Genomic DNA, 18,481 nt, shown 5'->3' with positions numbered 1-18,481 from the left:
CCCACAATAAAACTATATTGTATTTCATTTAAAACTTAAAGAAAACCCAGTGAAATAGTGTATTGACTATTAGTCTTATGCTGTGTTTATAAGAAGCCTAGGTGGACTTTTTTGGTGGGGCCTGTGAATTTCAATGCTTCCCAAGGGAAACTACTACTTCCAGAAGCAGACTGTTACATGAAGTCCAGTATGTCATCACTAGAGTCTTTCCTGTTTGGTAGGGCTATTTGGTGGAGGGATATCATGCTGTCCTCTGCCACTGGTTCTTTGACTTGATCTAATCAATTATTACAGGATGTTTTATCCTCCATGCTCAGCAAAAGCAAAGAAAAGGGTTAATGTTTTTGGAGTTTAATCTGAAAAGAATTATGCAACAAAAAAAGGAAGAAACAGTTTACAAACCACATCAGAAACTTAAAAACCCAGTGCTTCAACTACAGCTTCGCACCCTGCTTTAGCAGTAGTGTTGAAGTAGTCTCAGCATTAGGTGCTTGCATAAACATTCGTATATGATAGTGTGCTACCTGCCTCCTATGAAAAGAAAGGGCAGGGTGAGGACAAACCTTGAAAGCAAAGGAACAGTATGTAGTCATCTTCCCTAAGAAACAGAAGTAATTGGCTGATTTTCCTGGCTTCATGAAGCCTGTAATGCATGTTTATGTGTATGAAACTCCATCTGTTATCTTGCCTGGAAATGGAAAATATGAGTTATTGGGGACTCAGAATCTTTTGTCCTTTCCCTTCATTCCCTCTCATATTCAGGATCTTCCCTGGAGTCTCAGGAAATACATTTTCCCTGCAGTTAGTCCTCTACCTCCTAGGAAACCATGTTGCATTCAGAAGAAAGTAACTTTCCTTTTTGCTTGATATAAGCTTGTTTTGCTGACTCCTGGGTGGGGCTTCATTCAGGCAACTGCTCAGTTGGCTTTTGACTCATGGTTTAGGAAAGATCAACCATATAATCATTATGAAAATGTATTGTGGTGGTTTTTATTGACTTAAATTCTGTCTTCCATCACTTTAATATATATTTGCATGCAAATACTAAGAAATTTGTCAGAGTGGAATGTTTCAAAACATACCAGTGTTTCTGATGCTACTGGATTACACCTGGACCAGTCTGAGATCATAAGGATGAAAGCTGAGTCCCTTCTGTGGTCATGATCACAGACACTAGAAATAGCAAGCAGCAGCAAAGCATCCTTATAGCTCCCTTAGAGTCTGCTGCTTGATATGAAGAGGAAAAGTAGAAGCAAAGCCTGCAGCCTCTGGTCAGGAATATTTCCAAGTATAGAGGAGAAACCTGGGAGGATTTTGTCTCACCTCAAACTGTGCTCCTGCTTCAGGATTAGGTGACTTTAATGGAGAGAAGAGAGTAGTGTCTTTCCAGTTCTTTTTTCTTTGTTATGTAAAACTATCCTTAAATAATCAACTGTTCTTTCTAGCCGGCACAGATAGTTCAGTTTGTGGAAAGCATGGTAGAGTCCTTCAGAATAAGGAATTTTTTGTGTTCAGGCTTTTGTATCTTGCTAGTAGTTTGCTTTTGTTTAATTTAAACAGATATAACATGATACTAAGATGATTGTTGATGTATTTTCTCTTTTATTAGCAGCTTCTGAATACTTTTCTTATAAATTATAGTCAATCCACTTATTTTTTCCCATCAAGAGAAACAATCTAAATAGGAAACATAAGAATTTAGAATGTGTGATGGTTGGATTTTATCAGGAACAGGAGCTCTCTAGGTAGACAGTTCTGTGGCATTTAGAGTTTGTTGTTTTATGAAATAGTAAAATGCATAAAATAGATTAAGAAGGTTTGTTATTTAGGGAAAAGAAAAGTGAATGAAGAGCTTAAGCAATAATGTCAGTCTTTAATTCAAGCAGAATACTTTTGTTTGATTTTTGTTTACCAATGTTTTTATGAAAACTGCTGTTAACAAGCACTTCAGCCAAGATGGTTTGGCTCTTTTTTGTTGCTTTCTTCTTATTTTATACATCATCACTGTGGTCATTACACCAGCTACCAGAACATCTCACATTCACATGCCTTTAATGTATAAGCACTATCAGTCCAGATCTTGCAGTGTCTCACGTTTCCCTAAGAATTTTAAATAGGAAGTCACAGAAGGAATTTTGGAATGTGCATTTCTGAGTTGCTTGTATTTAAATGTTTGATTTTGGGGGTGGGGGGGTTGGTTTAGTATTATTCATTTTCTTGTCTAGGGTTGGAATGATTGGAGGAAGTTGCATATTTCTATCCTTAAAGGGAATTCTGTAGCCCTAAGAAGGATCAGATCATTTTTCCCAAATAAATTTTGTTGCTCATATCTGTCCCTAGTTGTCAAAACAGAACTCAACATATTCCCTATGATGATCAGTGTACTGAAGTATCAGAAGAGTCCTTTCTCCAGAGCTCTGACTGCATAGAACTCAGCTTACAGAGGTGAATCTTCTCTTTAATAGGCAGTCCTTTTACTGTTCTGTAAGATTAGTTTGGCCTAGCTACTCCTGCCCCTCTTCTGTAAAAATGATTTTCTTAAGCTAGTCTCTGCAATGGTTTTATATGCAGCAACAGATGGCATTTTCCAGTCCTATGGGGTTTGCTCCATTTTCTTTTGTTTGATACTTCCTTATAGGAGAAAAAGAAGTTGAAGCTATTTGCTTTTAAGTTCAGAGAAATGTAATTAGAGGTCAGTTCTCTTCCCATAAACCACTGTGCTAAGACTACTTCATGAAGAATTTTGAAAAAGTGAAAGCATATTGCTTACTGCTATTAAATAAAGAAGAGGCCAGCAATTTTTCTTTGATCTTCTTAAAGGCATGGTATGGTTTATGGCAGAGAGTTTAAAAATGTATTAGATTTGTCTTCAATTCTTATGTTCTGGTTAATTTGGTCCTCAGTTCTTGTGTTCTTGTTAATTGTCTAAAACAGAATAAGGTTACCATCTGATGACTTTGGTTGGTGTCAGAGTTTCTAAATCAGCCATGCACAGCCCTAAAACTCTGACTGCAGATTGATTTCCAGTAACACTTAGCAACAAGTTGAGTGATTTTCAAGTAGGTACTTCAGTATGTTAAACAAACATCCATGTGAACTATTTATGGCTAAGATTTGTGACAATAATATTAAAATTTCATCTGGATTGTTGCTTTGGAGACATGTCTCAATTAACTGAAAACATGAATCTCTGTGAAAAGTTCTAGAAGTACATTTAAATGTTATTTCTGCTTTTATGATTCATCGAGCAAGATTGTTTTTTAAATCTTAAATATTGGTCTTAGAACTTAAAAACTGCTGGTCTGTTTAAAAGTGACATGGCCACTCCCTTGAAAACTGCCATTGGCTGATTCTCTGTAGATAGGAACTCTCTGAAAGGATGTTCAGTCTGGTCACTTTGGCAGATCAGAATTAATGGCAAGTTCTCAAGCAAATCCACCACCTCCTATATTGCCCATAAATTCCTAAAATATTATAGATTTTCAGTAAAGCAAAAAAAAAATGTAACTGGGATATATGATAATAAGACCTAGTTTTAAGTTTATCACAAACAGGATATAACTTTTTTAAAAAAGAGGAAATGTTTGTAAGGAAATACAAGGAACTTTGAAGGATAATGGATTTCAATACATTGGTTTGTTTGTGTTTCAATTTGTATTCTTGCAAACTATTATCCATGGATAAATTAATAGGCACCTATGTACCTGTCAATCAAAATGAAAAAAGTAAGATTTTGTAATAGTGCTTCAGATTTTTTTCTCATTGTTTTTGACAGAATTAAGCCATTGTAGTTAAATTCCCATTTCGTTGCTATTCCCAAGCACTATCATGAATTTAGCATACTTGAAATCTAGTTATAATTTTGTCTCACATAAAATTTAATTTTTTTTAGTTTACATAAATAGCACTGTATAGTGCCTTTCATTTTGTAATCACCATGTTGAATCACATAGATCAAGATCATTGACTTTTAACTCCTCCCTAGTATCCTGGCATATAGATATATCAGATGTGTTCCACTGCTTAGTCATTTGGGTTATTTTCATCTTTCCTCTACTACAAACAATGCTGTTGGAACATCATTAGAGCTGTAAGTGTACTAGGCTTTAGATCAAAATGGGCTTATTCACAAAGAGGGGCACATTTTTTAACTTTATTACATACGGCTAAAATACTAACCAAAGTGAGTGTATCAATTTCTAGGTCTGTTAGCAGATGATGTGACTTTTTTACTCATTGCCATATCCTTATTAGTATTTAAAACTGGGGGAAATGTGTTCCCTCTTGTTTTATAGATGTGGAAACTGAGGCCTGTGGAGAAGGAACTTAAACTAGGGTTAACCTAATTAACAGAACCTTACCTAAATTAAATTTAGTTTGATAGCTGTTTTTCTTGTTCTCCTTTTTAGTGATAAGTTGATACAATAAATTTCACATACTGTAATCAATATTGTGTCAGGGCATTTGACTTTCAGATAAAATAGGCATGGAGTCCACGGAGAGACACGTGAGTAGGTGCCATGAGCCATGCACTGTGGGAGACTCAAAGACTTGGCAGTGGATGAATGGTCCCTGATGAAGAGCACTCAGGGCAGAACAACCTACCATAATCCCAGTACAGTATTACTGAGGGTATTCAGAAAGAGACCTGCAAACCAAGTGGGCATTGTAGGAGTAACAGTTGCAGAAGAGATGGAAAAGTTCTTTGGGGTTTAGATTTCTGGTGGTCTCCTTTCTAGCATTCTAGTGTCTTCCCCTTCCCTTGTCACTCCAATTCCCCCAGTCACCCCTAACCCTGAAATCAAGATGTCTGAGCTTCAGTGTTGGCCCATTACTATGCATTGACCTGGACAGGATCTGCAGAACTCCCTGAAGCAGTGACTAGTGAACAGTATCTGTGGTTGATTTCCTGATCCAGCCTTTCTGAAGGGAAACATCTTCAGCATCCCCAGAGACAAATCTTTTGTTTCTGCTTTCCCTCTGACCTCTTGGCCCAGTTGTGTTTTATGACTTCATAGCTGCAGCAAGAGCTGGTGATGACCCTTCTGAGGCACAGAGTACTTCATTTTTACATCAGTAGTCCTTGTAAGCCAAGAAGTAAGAAAAGTATTTTGAGATAAAATCAATCTTGGCATGGACTGGGGTTGTGATTCAGTGGTAGAGCACTTCCCTTGCATGTGTGAGGCACTGGGTTTGATCCTCAGCACCAAATGAAATAAATAAATAAATAAATAAAGATATTTTTAAAAGATAACTTAAAAAAAAAACAATCTTGGCAAGTTGGGGTCTCTGCTTTATCTTTCAGGAAGTCTCCCACTTTCTATTGAGTCAGGGTTTTCAAAGATGCTATGGGGTAGTTGTGATGACATTTCTTTTGTGACTCTTGACTCAGTGGTTTGTGAGAAGCTCAGGATCCCAAGTAGAAAGTCATAAGCTGGTAGATTCTCAGGTCCATATCCTGTATTTTGATGGAGTACTACAAAGTTTACAATCCTTCTTACTGGCTTTATTTATTTACTTATGATTTAGAAATACATATTGATGGCAGACACTGAAACTTAATTTTGGTAGCCTGAGGAGTTTTAGTTCTGAGGAGTTTCAGAGTTCTCATTCTTGTTAATCAGAAATCCCATCTGCTTTGTTTCTCCTCCAAATAACATCACAGGCCTGCATCCTAGAAGAGGACTGCTCATTGTAATTTCCATTATAGTGACATTCTTCCCTGTGAGTGACTTCACCTGGAAATCTGTAGGTTCCTTGTAGCTGTGGTGCAAAGTCAATTTCAGGTCTTTTTGCTTTGTTTTTGTGACGTTGGTTTTTGCTTTCTTTTCAGATTGCAGTGCCTTTGTCCACAAAGGCTGCAGAGAAAGTCTGGCCTCCTGTGCAAAGGTCAAAATGAAAGTAAGACATTCTGGCTACAAGATGGCTTAAAATAAAAGGGTTCCAGCTAGCAAAATATTAAGAAATTGGGAGAACTGAGGTTGGGGTGGGTTTATTTATTTTAATCATTTGGTACCAACTTTGAGGCCAGAATAATCAAACAATAATTTTTCTCTAAAGCGATCAGTTCCCTTCTTGATTTGAACTTTCTTCAGAATTTGAGAGTTCTGGAAAAAGGAAATGCTTTCAGAACTTATACATGTTAAATATACGTTTCTCTGTGATTTTAACATTTCTGAGTTGCTGTTAAAGTGGTTTTGTTCTTAATCATATATCCAGACCTACTCTGCTATTCACCCATCTGGCTTCCTCCTACACTTGACAGCACAGAAGATAGCAAGTGGGGGTGACTGGGGCTGGATTGCAGGTTACTAAAGGTGAAAGGACCAGAGCAGGAAATTTAGGCTGAACCACACTTTTTATTCTAAGCTGCTTGAAACTTGACAGAGGCTATGTTGTCAATTCAGTTTTTATGTACTTACTGTCTTTTTCTTTAGCAGCCCAAAGGGAGCCTTCAGGCACATGACACATCTTCACTCCCCACAGTCATCATGAGAAACAAGCGTAAGTAGCTCAGACTACCTCCTAACAAGTCCCTTTCTGACTGACTGGTTCTGTACACTACTGTTGTAGTTTTCATTTATTATTTCTAATAAGGATTTGAATACCTATTTTTCTGGTGAATTAGAGAGGCTGCTATCCTGAAGATTCACTCACCAGTAGCTTTACATGACACCATTAAACCCCCTCTGAAGGTCTGTGTAAACTGTGCAGTTATGTAAATCATTTTTTTCTCAAGTGTTACATATGTTGAGTGAATCACACTCTGCCATTCACTATCTTCACCAATCTGTGAGGTTTCACTTTGATTTTACTTATTATTTTACCTTTTGTTCTCCATTCCCTATCTCATTCCTAGTATTATATATTTAATGTATGTCTTTCTAATCTGCCATATCTTTAGACATATGTATTTCAGGAAAAAAAATCTGTTGCTTTTGTACATTAAATTTAAATTAGGTTAAAAAATTAAATTAGGTAATGTGACTTACGCTTATACATTCTTATTTTTTATTATTGTTTTCTTTTTTTCTCTCCCAGTACTGGAGGGTCCCTTTAACCACTGAGCTATATCCCCAACCCTTTTTTTTTTTTTTTTTTAATGTTTTAAAATCGGGTCTTGCTAAGTTGCTGAGGTTAATCTCTAACTAGCAATTCTGCCTCAGGCTTCTGAGTTGCTGGGATTATAGGCATGAGCCACCACACCTGGTTTATTCTTATTTTTCACTTAGTACCATTTTGAGACCATGCACGTTATTATAAGCTGTTATTTCAGACTGCTGCATGATATTCTTTCATAGCATATATCACATATTAATTATTAGTTCCCCCAAAGATAGGATATTTAAGTTTCTTCCAACTACTAACATAAATAAGCAGTAATCATTATCTTCTTAGTCAATTCTATGAGAACCTATGAGAGACTTTCCCAAGATAGTGTAGTTTCCAGGATCCATTAAACACGCACACTTTTGTGCCCTACCCAGATCTATGAATCAGAAATTCCAAGGTGGAGCCCAGTGATCTGTGTTTTAATAGGCCCTCTAGGTGATTTTGGGTTTTTTTTGTTTTTTTTTTTTTGTTTTTTTTTTTTGGGTGCTGGGGATTGAACCCAGGGCCTTGTGCTTGTAAGGCAGGCACTCTACCAACTGAGCTATATCCCCAGCCCCTCTAGGTGATTTTGATTACCGCTCAAGCTTGAAAAATCACTGCTCTGTGTCTTACTTTTCTAAGTACTTACAGATAGCTCCAGAATGAGTACCAGTCTGTATTCCCACAGGAGAATGTGAATTTCCTTTAAACATATTGTCTGATTATTATCCATCTTTGCATGTAGATGACTGGAAGAGGTGCTTTGCCAGACTGACACCTACTTAAATCTGTGATCCAGCCCATTCCATGTGTCTTTTGCAAGTCTAATCTTAACTATCTTACTTTAAAGTTCCTGTTATGTGCAAGGTTCTTTATGTGTTAATTCTGACCCATACAAATTTTCGTGTGTGTGTGTGTGTGTGTGTGTGTGTGTGTGTGTGTGTGTTGCTGGAGGTTGCCGATGTTAGGTAAGTGTTGAACCAGTGAACTACATCCCCAGGCCACACACAGATATTTTTATTTCTACTTTACTCCACTGAGGCAGTATACTGGTTGAGAGTATAGATTATGAATTCCAGTTATATGAATTTGAAACCCAGCAACACTACTGATTAGCTGTGTAACCTTAAATGCTGCTAAACTTCTCTGTGCCTCATTTTCCTCCTACGTAAAGGAGGTGATGATAGGTTTCATAGGGTGGTCAGGCTACCCACCTGACTGATAAATAAGAACATACCAATAGGCTCAGTAGTAGAGCACTTTCCAGGCATGCCTAAGGCCCTGAGTTCAATCCCCAGTGCCACCAAAAAGAAAAAGAAAAAAATATCAGACCTGTAAAGCGCATAGTATTAATAAGCACTCGTTAAGTTTTACTGCAATCATCATTACAAATAACAGACTTAGAGATATTAAGTGACGTTCCTGGGTGGTCTATGGATTACTTTCAACCCAAAGAAAGGCTGTTATTTTCATCCTCTTACACCACTTTTTAGATGCAAGTTGTTCTTTATTAATTTTAGAGCTTTATATAACATTCTGCTTCTTCAGCCTTTTCATTGGTCCCTTACCTACATCTTCTACTTATTTCCTCCTCTACTTTTCTTTTTGCATTAATCATGATTTCTGCCTTCATTCATACAGTTCTCAGAATATCCCCCTCCTTCTGATCTATCCACATTCTTCAAGAACTAGTGTTTTGTTTTGTTTTTTTTCTTTTTTCAGATTTTGTCTGCTCCCTGAATGAACTCCCTTCTGAAGCACTTGGAGATGCTCCAGACTTGATACTTGAGCATGTTCTCTTTTTCCCACTGTTTGCTCTTGCCCTCTGGAGTGTGGTCCATGGCTACACTCCTTGGGACTCCTGTAGCAATGTCTGGTTTTGATGCACTGTGTCATGTTCCTAGTGTTTTGTTATATATTACCTTTGTCTAAATAGAATTTGAATTAGAAATGAATGCTTATTTTAACATTTATTAAGTTAAAAAAAAAATCCTGAAATACTGTCAAGGAAAAATAGTCCTACCTATGTGCCAGTGTGACCACTTGAGCAAATTAAAACTCTGGTTTCCTCTTTGGTCATGTTGAACAGAAGTATGTAGTAGGAGGACCAATTAGCTAAGTGACATTAAACAAGTATTATGTTTTCTTTATCTGTAAATTAAAGGAATCAGTCAGAATCTGTACTCTCAAATGATGAGCTGAAGAATTGCTTGAAAAGCCTATAAAATATGTAGACTCTCAAGTCCCCACCCTAGAGTACAGCAAGGGCTCAGAATTTCATATCTAATAAGCACTTCAGATGTTTCATGGTATGATCCAAAGAACCCTGGTCTCAGTTTCCTCTGAGGTTGCTTTTACTCTCAATATTATGTCAACCTTATTTTTATTAGTTTAAATTTTTAAATATATAATATTTTCACATGATTCCTTATCCTCATTGCTTAGTTTCTATCCCACACCACAGGTAACCACTCTTAGTTTTTCATTCATCTTCTCAGAGTTAACCTTTTTAATATAAATACTAACTCAGATTCTTAATTTCCCTTTTTTTAAAGTATAAAAGGTAGCCTATTATGTTTTGCATCTTGATTTCTCCCACCCACTTCTACCTACTACATCTTGGGGATGTGTCAGTACATGAAGAATATTCTCATTTTGTTAAGCCACATAATATTCTAATCTATGATATATACTATAATTTACTAACCAATTTTGGGGTGCTCATTGGTATCATTTCCAGTCTTTTGCTTTAATCAACAATGCTTCCTTGAATAACCTTGGACACATATCCTTTCAGACATACACAAGTATATCTTGTAGACTAAATATATTCTGAAGGTGAAATTACTAACCAGGTGTGGTTGTGCACACCTGTAATCCCAGCAACTCAGCTGAGGCAGGAGGATAACAAGTTCAAGGCCAACATGGGCTGCTTAGCAATACCCTGTCTCAAAATAAAAATTGAAAGAACTGAGGATGTATTTCAGTGATAGAGCACCCTGGGTTCAATCCCCAGTACTGAGAAAAAAGAGAAAAAAGTGAAATTACTAGATCAAAGAATATAAGCACTTACAATTTCAGTAGTTACATCCAAACTATCCTCCATAGTTTTTGTAGCAATTTTATCCTCCAAGGACAAATCTACTTTAAAGTATTTTGCTTCTGTTTGGCATTTTTCAAATGAATCAATACTAAGTGGGCATATATAGATGATGGTTCAGTTGTGTCCTTTCTTCCTCTGCAGCCTCACAGCCCAAGGAGCGCCCTCGATCTGCAGTTCTCTTGGCTGATGAAACCACTGCTCCTCCAATGTTTGCCAACAGACGGTCCCAGCAGAGTGTCTCACTCTCCAAAAGTGTCTCCATTCAGAACATTACTGGGTAAGTAGGTTTAAAGATAACACAATTAACATGTAGGTGACAAGAGCATAATACATGATTTGATGAAAGATTCTTCTTTTAGAAACAGTTCTGTAAAATGATGGGTTGGTGCACAGTTGGGTGCTACAGATGAGGAGAATGGGGATTATACTTATGATGCACTGTCATGACTGCCATTTTGTGACAGGGATCTTTAAACACCACTGTCAGACCAGGTTACTATCATATTTGTATATGATCAGCCCTACTTTGAAAGAATACAAATTCTGAAGGATGACTTTTAGATCAAATAAGAAGGAATAGGGAAAAAAGATGATTTAATTATGAATTTTCGTTTGAAGCCACTTATATGTTCAAGTATCACACTTTTATATTTCCGAGATGAACTGGTTCTTTAGTTTCTTTTTAAATCATTTTTCCATCCTTGCCTCTAAGTCAGTTTCATGGAGGTAAATCGTGGTCCAGTTATTTCCATTAAGTTACCAGTCACTCCTTTGCACTGAGTTCTTTTTGTGGTCTCCTAAAAAATTGCTGTGACCACTGACTGTTCAGGCATTGGCTATCTGGTTAGCATAGGGCTGATTATGATGTTGTTGGCTGGTTTGGGTAAAATGCCTGCTTGACTATCAAGTAATTATAAGTCATCTCAAATGTAGGACTCAAAACATCTCTTGCATGTGTCTTAACCTAGGTTGGGGGAAAATTCTTAACGAAAGGATGCAAAATTTCGTGGTGTCTGTATTTCCTAACCTGTGTGCTACTAATGGTTCCTCCTCTTAAAAAAAAATTTTTTTCAGGTATTTTTGTTTTTTGTTTCATTTGTCCTTGTGGTCTCATTATCTCCACAAGTCTTCTTTTCAAAGTTGTAATGTTATCAGAGTTGGTTTGCATTGTGACTTGAAAAGTTGGTTTAAAACAAAATTAAAGTTCTACATGATCGTTACTTGCTTTTTTGTTATGCAGTACATTTATTGAGTACTTACTATGTAAGCTGGCGAGTTAGATGGAGAAAATACCAAAAATATAGTTTAAGTCTATAGTTATTTAGGGAAAAGGAGGAAAACCAAAGTAGAGTGGTTAGGCATTAAGTTTTAGTGAAATTTTTTTATATAATGTGTACATGATATGATTGAAGGAAGTTTACTTTGCTGCTTTTAAAAAAAAAAGGTCTTAAAGAGTTGAAAATGTTTACATTTGCAATGCTGTTGTATGCTACCAAACTTTAAGAATAGTGTCGTCACTGTGTGCCTGGTGTAAGTAATTGGTCTTCAGTCATTGTGGAACTTTTAGTCAGCTATCATTTTAGAATTTTTCAGGTACTCTTTTAAGTGTGTGTGAACACTGCTTATCAGTATGTATTTGACAGAATGTACTTCTTTTTGTCCCCAGAGTTGGCAATGATGAGAACATGTCTAACACCTGGAAATTCCTATCTCATTCAACGGACTCACTCAATAAGATCAGCAAGGTCAATGAGTCAACAGAATCACTTACTGATGAGGGTAAGAAGAAGTTATGGCCTGTATTATATGCCTCTGTAGAGATTGCTGTTTCCTAGAACAGTAGTGTTAACAGTGCTTTACCTCTTCAAAGCTTCTGTGAAGCTTCTCTAAATTGTCTGTAAAGCATCAAATACATTAAAATGAATTGGTAATCACAAACCAGTTGTTAGTTGTGCCATTGACTTTTAATGTGGGCGTACCCTTGTGTGGAGATGCCTTTTATTCCCTATTCTTTTGTGCACTATTGGTTCTAGCTCTTTTGGCATGACTGTAAGCCTACTCTCTTAAACCTGTAAAGGTAGCAGATCCCTTCCAGTTACTGTTTCATGTAGGAATCATCTCTTATTCATATGTTTAATTTATGTCTTCTCTTTCTTAACCAGTCTTGAATGTAAAGCCTATCACTCCCAAACAGGGAACCAGGATATGCTCTTCATAAAGAACCCCTTTGTTAATGCAGAGTTTTTTTTTTCTTAAGAAATCATTTATTGGAACATAGCTTAGTACGTAGAGTTCGTGCCTCACATGCACAAGGCCCTGGGTTCAATCCCTAGCACCAAAAAAGAAAGAAAGAAAGGAAGAAAGAAAGAATTTATCAACCTATGGAGTGTCCAGCCTAGGCCTTTTAGAGGTCACAGACTCAAGATACTGATACTGATTTTTTTTAATATTTTGAGGAGTAGGTACAGATATGAATGAAGGACAGCTAATGGGAGACTTTGAGATTGATTCCAAACAACTAGAAGCAGAGTCCTGGAGTCGGATAGTGGATGGCAAATTTCTGAAACAGCAAAAGAAAGATGTGGTTAAACGGCAAGAAGTGATTTATGGTGAGATTCTTCATTTGCTCTGCTTACATTGGATTTGCATTGTCCAACATTTTTAAACTGGTGATTCGATAGGCTGTGGAAAAATCAACTTTTGATCTTTAAGATTTTAAAGATTTTCTTTGAAAACTTTGAGGTACCCAAACAAGTTCTTATTTGTAACCTTTTCTTCCTTTGCCCTATTCTCTTTCTTTTTCATTCTCTTGAGTGTTTCATTTATATATGAGTACTCAGTTGCACGGAGTCCTACAAAGAGATCTCTTATCAAAGTGCATTTTTGAGCCCCGTGTGGTGGTGCATGCCTGTAATCCCAGCAGCTTAGGAGGCTGAGGCAGGAGAATAACAAGTTCAAATCCAGCCATAGCAACTTAGTGAGGCCCTGAGCAACTTAGCAAGACCCTGTCTCAAAATAAAAATTAAGGAGGTCTGGGGAGGTGGCTCGGGTTCAGTTCCCAGTACCAAAAACAAAAAAAGAAAAAGTACAGTTTGGTTCCTCAGCTACACTAGACAGTAGATGAACTGTAATTCATTTATAGGGAACAGAAACAGTCATTTATGAGAGATGCTGAATCCAATGAAGAGCACTTGGTAATCAGTACCTAAGTATACCTGTCATCAGAAAATAGTGTTGGGTAATGTGAAAAGATGAGAATACCTTAGGGAAAAAACAGCTTTTGAGCCAGTTTTAAAATTTAAATTGAACGCTAAACTAAACTTATGACTGTAGCTGCAGATCTTTGAAGGGCAATGCTTGTTTTAAAAAGAAGAAAAAAAAATCCTTGATTTCTGTCCTCCTTCCCAGAGTTGATGCAGACAGAGTTCCATCACATCCGCACACTCAAGATCATGAGTGATGTGTACAGCCGGGGCATGATGACAGATCTGCTCTTTGAGCAGCAGATGGTGGAAAAGCTGTTCCCCTGTTTGGATGAGCTGATTGGTATCCATAGCCAATTTTTTCAGAGGATTCTGGAGCGGAAGAAGGAATCTGTGGTGGATAAAAGTGAAAAGAACTTTCTTATCAGGAGGATAGGGGATGTGCTTGTACATCAGGTGAGCCACGGGAAGGGTCTTGGGTTCTTCTCACTTTTTGTGAGGGGGAGAAGTGAAGATGAGATGCTTTCACATCTCAGCTCTACCTTTTACCTGTGTAAGCTTAAAGAAGTTAGTTAATCTCTCTGAACCTTGATTCCCTTTTCTTTAAAATAAGAACAATAGGGTTTCTCTGCTTATGCTGCTTAGAAAGTTCAAGGGAGTTCTACCTATACGAAGTACATATAATGGTAGATACACAGTGGGAAAAAAAAGCACTAGAAATTCAAGAATACTTGTTGGAAATCTTTAGCTTTGCTCTGTGGCTTAAATCAGAAGAATCTCATTTACTAAAAAGCAGCTGAACGTAGAAAATTGAACAAGAGACTATGAAATACATACTAAAATATGTATTGTTGATATTGTAGTGTGGTATGGCTTCAATCTCACTCTAAGAAAATTTATCTAAAAATTATTTTGACATTTACAGATGTGTTTGTCATAGGCAGCAATTACTGGTTTCTTTTTGATAATTTTCTTGGAAAAAAAATGATTAGTAAAACTTACAGGTGTAACACACACAACAAATTAATATTTTTTTCCCCCAGCAAATCTCTGCTTTTGTGCAGGAACAGAGTCGATTGCTGGAACATTTGTCTTAGAATTAGAAATTTTGTCCTTTCCTTGTATTATTGAACCCATCCCACTCACTTCATTAATTTATTAGTATATTCATTCATTCTTCAAGTATTTACTGAGCATCTAGTAAATACACAGATAAATATGACTTGGACCTCTGCCTCAGGGAACTGCTGGTCTAGAAATAAAAATAGGCATGTTGTGAAATAAATGAAAATCTGGTATGGCAAATTCGCATATTGAATAGGGCATCCACAACAGAGCCTTCCAGTCATTTTCCATTCCATTCTGTCTCACCTCTACCTTTAGGAACTGCAACAGGCACTTCACAACCTTGACTGTTATTATCTTTTGTAGCTCCTTACATTTGTATGCATCCTCTAGTAAGATCATTGACCCTGGGATTTAAACCACAGTCCTGGCATCTTATTTGTCCTGTGCATGTATGCTAGAATTGATTTTTCAGGGCACGTTAGGGTATAAGTGAATAACAATCTTTCTGCCTTGGTTTCTCCTTTGGAAGTGGGAAAAGGAAGAACTACCCTGATCCCTTTTCAGATTTTTTTTGGTAAATGTGTGATATGTCTGGAGATTTTTAGTGCATGGAAATCAGTGCTTAGCATGGATTAGGTAGACTCCATACAAAAACGCATTGATTTACCCCAAGGTGAACACATCTTCAGATGAACCTTTGAGATTGCACACATTTGGGAATTATTTAAGGGCCATGAAGTTTTATTAGAACTGCTTACCTGAAGTAAGTGGGATAATCAGATCCCTAGATAAAAGAGGCCATTTCTGAAGTCTGACTTGTGTATATGATTTGGTAGCTGAACCAAAACCTTACAAAAAGGACCTTTTTATTTTGTTTATTAACTCGTGTAGTACTATCTTTTGTAGTGGTGCTGGGGATCAAACCCAGGGTCTTACACATATGAAGCAAGTACTCTATCACTGAGCTACATCCCCAGCTCATTAAGGTCAAAATTTTAAAACTATCTCGGGAAGAAAAACCCAGCCCCTATCTTAATAAGATCATAGTTTTAAGACATGAAAATGTATTTTTAAGTCAGGAAACTATAAATTTTATTGAAATAAAATTCTTGTTCTATAACAATCCACCCATTTAAAATGTGCAATTAAATGGTTTTTAGTATATTTACAACCATCATCACAGTGAATTTTAAAACATTTTCATCACTCTAAAAAGAAACCCCATACTCACTGGTAGTTGCCCTCCATTCTCTTTCACACAAAAATGTCAAATTGCCCTAGTCCTAGGCAACTGCTAATGTGCTGTCTTTCTCTTACCTCTTCTGGACGGTAAAACAATATGTGGTTCTTTGTGAATGGATTTTTTCACTTGACATAATGTTTTCAAGATTCTTCAGAATTGTAGTATGTAATGATGATACTTGATGTTGCTTTTTATGATGTTGCTTTTTATGACTGAATGATACCCTATTATATGGATATCATGTTTTATTTATCCATTTATCTATTGATGTTTCTTCTTACTATTTTGAATAATGTTGCTGTGAACATTTGTGTATAAGTTTTTATTTCTCTTGGGTGTCCACTTGGGAGTGGAAGTGCTAGGTCACAAGAGTGACCTTTAATGGAGTGCCAAACCATGTTCCAGAGCTGCTGCCAATTTAATCTTTAAGGGGAATTTATGAGAAAGCATTCTCATAAATTCTGTTCTTACAAATAGACTGGAAACTTTTTACAGGATGATCCCCTGAGATAGAGCATAACCATTATTCTCTTTCCTTTGCAGTTTTCGGGTGAGAATGCAGAACGCTTAAAGAGGACATATGGCAAGTTTTGTGGGCAGCACAACCAGTCCGTAAACTACTTCAAAGATCTTTATACAAAGGATAAGCGTTTTCAGGCCTTTGTAAAGGTACTGATGTGCAACATGAAAATTCCCATTGTTGTCTAGTAATACATCACTTGTCAGTTTTAGCTATAGTCTTCCGTGTGTAGTAGTTCCTAACAGTTTGTTTACTCCCTTGCAGAAGAAGATGAGCAGCTCAGTGGTAAGGAGACTTGGAATCCCAGAGTGCATATTACTTGTAACCCAGCGGATCACCAAGTACCCAGTTTTATTCCAAAGAATATTGCAATGTACCAAAGGTGAGTCTCCTTTTTAACTCGGTTTTATGTGCCAGTGGACTATTGACTAAAGTGTGTCCAGTAGCACTAGAGACCACTATAGAAAACTGTTTCATATTCAAGTATATCTAAAAGAGAGCTTGTGTTTTATCTTGAAAGCAGTTTTCTTTAGTGAAAACTTGGAATGTTATATCACCAGACTTAGGGTAGATGATTGCAAGAAGAAAAGGGAGCACTTATTGATTCCATGAGGAGTTCAGTGCCCTGAGCAGCTGATTTCCCTGATCACTACACTGCAAGGCAGTTCCGCCAGTTCTCCCCATGAGTGGTAGAACTGCTGCTCTTTATCATTTCATCAGTGCATGCTGGTTTCTCTTCTTAGCTAATCCTTCTCCAAGGCAGTTACATTAAAGATTACAAGGTAGCTATGTTTGTTAAAGATTTGGTAAAATAAAGAAATAAATAACTTATTGCTCTTCCCTAACCCTCCCTCCCTAAAAATGTTTGGTTTCCTTTATTTTGAACAGAGCTATAACTTCAAATTATATCATTGAGAACCACTAACCTTCTTTAGTATTAGACTTAAGAATGCAAGAGAGAGAGGTATGTGACCTCTGGCGTGGTGTCTGTGCTGTGAAAGCATAACCATAGAGGGTAAATGATGATGTGGAACAAGAAGGCAGGACCCTGTCCCCTTCTACTGTAGTCTGAAAAGAAATCATTAAAAGCAGAATTATTCTTTCCTCCAAAGACAATGAAGCAGAGCAGGAAGACCTAACTCAGTCCTTGAGCCTGGTGAAGGATGTAATTGGAGCTGTAGACAGCAAAGTGGCAAGTTATGAAAAGAAAGTGCGACTCAATGAGATTTATACAAAGACAGATAGCAAGTCAATCATGAGGATGAAGAGCGGTCAAATGTTTGCCAAGGAGGATTTGAAGCGGAAGAAGCTGGTACGAGATGGAAGTGTGTTTCTGAAGAGTGCTGCTGGAAGGTTGAAAGGTAAGGCTCAGCTTACTTGTGTCTGAGTCTGTGTACCTGAGGAGAAAAGGCAAAATCCAAGTGCTTTTGTTGGAAATTCACCACCAGGTTCTTTTTTCCTCTGGAGCCCATGTCCACACATGACTGAGGAGCAACAGTCATTTGTGATTTTAGATTAAAAAAAAAAAAATGGTTGGAAATAGCTTGCAAAAATCATATGATAAAATTAAGTAAATAAGGAAATGATGCAGTCAGGGAAAATGGAAAATAAGATTTTAAGAAACAAAGGACAAAATTAAAAATTAAAACAAATGTGCAAGCAGTTAAGGAAGATGCATTCCCTTATGAGAGAGTGGTGGCCAGTGTGGGATTGGGGCTTGTGAGAAAACAGTTGCAAGGGGGGTAGACTCAGTCAGGGATAGTTCATAGCATCTATGAATCTGTGAGATTGAAAACATAGCACTTGTTCCCAAGAGGTAATAGAGGGACTTGCAGCTTGAGAGATCTTAGAGAAAGGTAAGTTTAACTTGCATCAACTAGAAATGTGTTCTCTCATCTCTGAGATATAATGATATAGGTAACTGCCTGTATTATGCTTGGAACAGTACTACAGAAGCCTCAGGCGTTCGACTGTTTTCAACCATGAATAAAGCTGGGATCAAAACAAAACTACTTGGAAAGAAATACTTGCTATCCAATGTGATAAGTGCTGGAATGGAGGGAAAGGAGTGAGTAGCAATAGAACCATTCGTGGGAAGACCAAGTGTGGAAACATGGAGTTAGAAAGGTAGACAGCTGGGGCCCTCAGATTGCACAATGAGTGACAGAGAAGAATGGAAAATAGGGCTGGAAAAACCGCTGGGTCTGCACCGTATTCAGCACACTCCAGACTGAGGCATCAACAGTGGTTAC

General features: G+C 37.2%; 1 protein-coding gene across 11 annotated transcripts in view; it reads left to right on the top strand.

Moving 5' to 3' along the window:
- Positions 1-18,481, top strand: part of Akap13 (A-kinase anchoring protein 13) — a 358,212-nt gene that overhangs the window by 318,215 nt on the left and 21,516 nt on the right. For 7 of the 11 annotated variants that reach the window (XM_047540456.1, XM_047540458.1, XM_047540459.1 and 4 more), the window contains 9 exons: positions 5,834-5,901; positions 6,438-6,504; positions 10,337-10,472; positions 11,862-11,974; positions 12,652-12,804; positions 13,604-13,854; positions 16,253-16,378; positions 16,494-16,611; positions 17,342-17,590. In XM_047540456.1, the coding sequence (XP_047396412.1) occupies positions 5,834-5,901; positions 6,438-6,504; positions 10,337-10,472; positions 11,862-11,974; positions 12,652-12,804; positions 13,604-13,854; positions 16,253-16,378; positions 16,494-16,611; positions 17,342-17,590 (1,281 nt within the window). The remainder of the gene's footprint in view (positions 1-5,833; positions 5,902-6,437; positions 6,505-10,336; positions 10,473-11,861; positions 11,975-12,651; positions 12,805-13,603; positions 13,855-16,252; positions 16,379-16,493; positions 16,612-17,341; positions 17,591-18,481) is intronic. The other 4 variants (XM_047540454.1, XM_047540462.1, XM_047540457.1 and 1 more) reach the window with 3 other exon arrangements.

This window comes from Sciurus carolinensis, chromosome 2 (genome assembly GCF_902686445.1).
Source record: "Sciurus carolinensis chromosome 2, mSciCar1.2, whole genome shotgun sequence".
Taxonomy (NCBI): Eukaryota; Metazoa; Chordata; class Mammalia; order Rodentia; family Sciuridae; genus Sciurus; species Sciurus carolinensis.
Note: the sequence above shows the minus strand (reverse complement) of the source record. Positions and strands in the feature narration are given on the sequence as shown.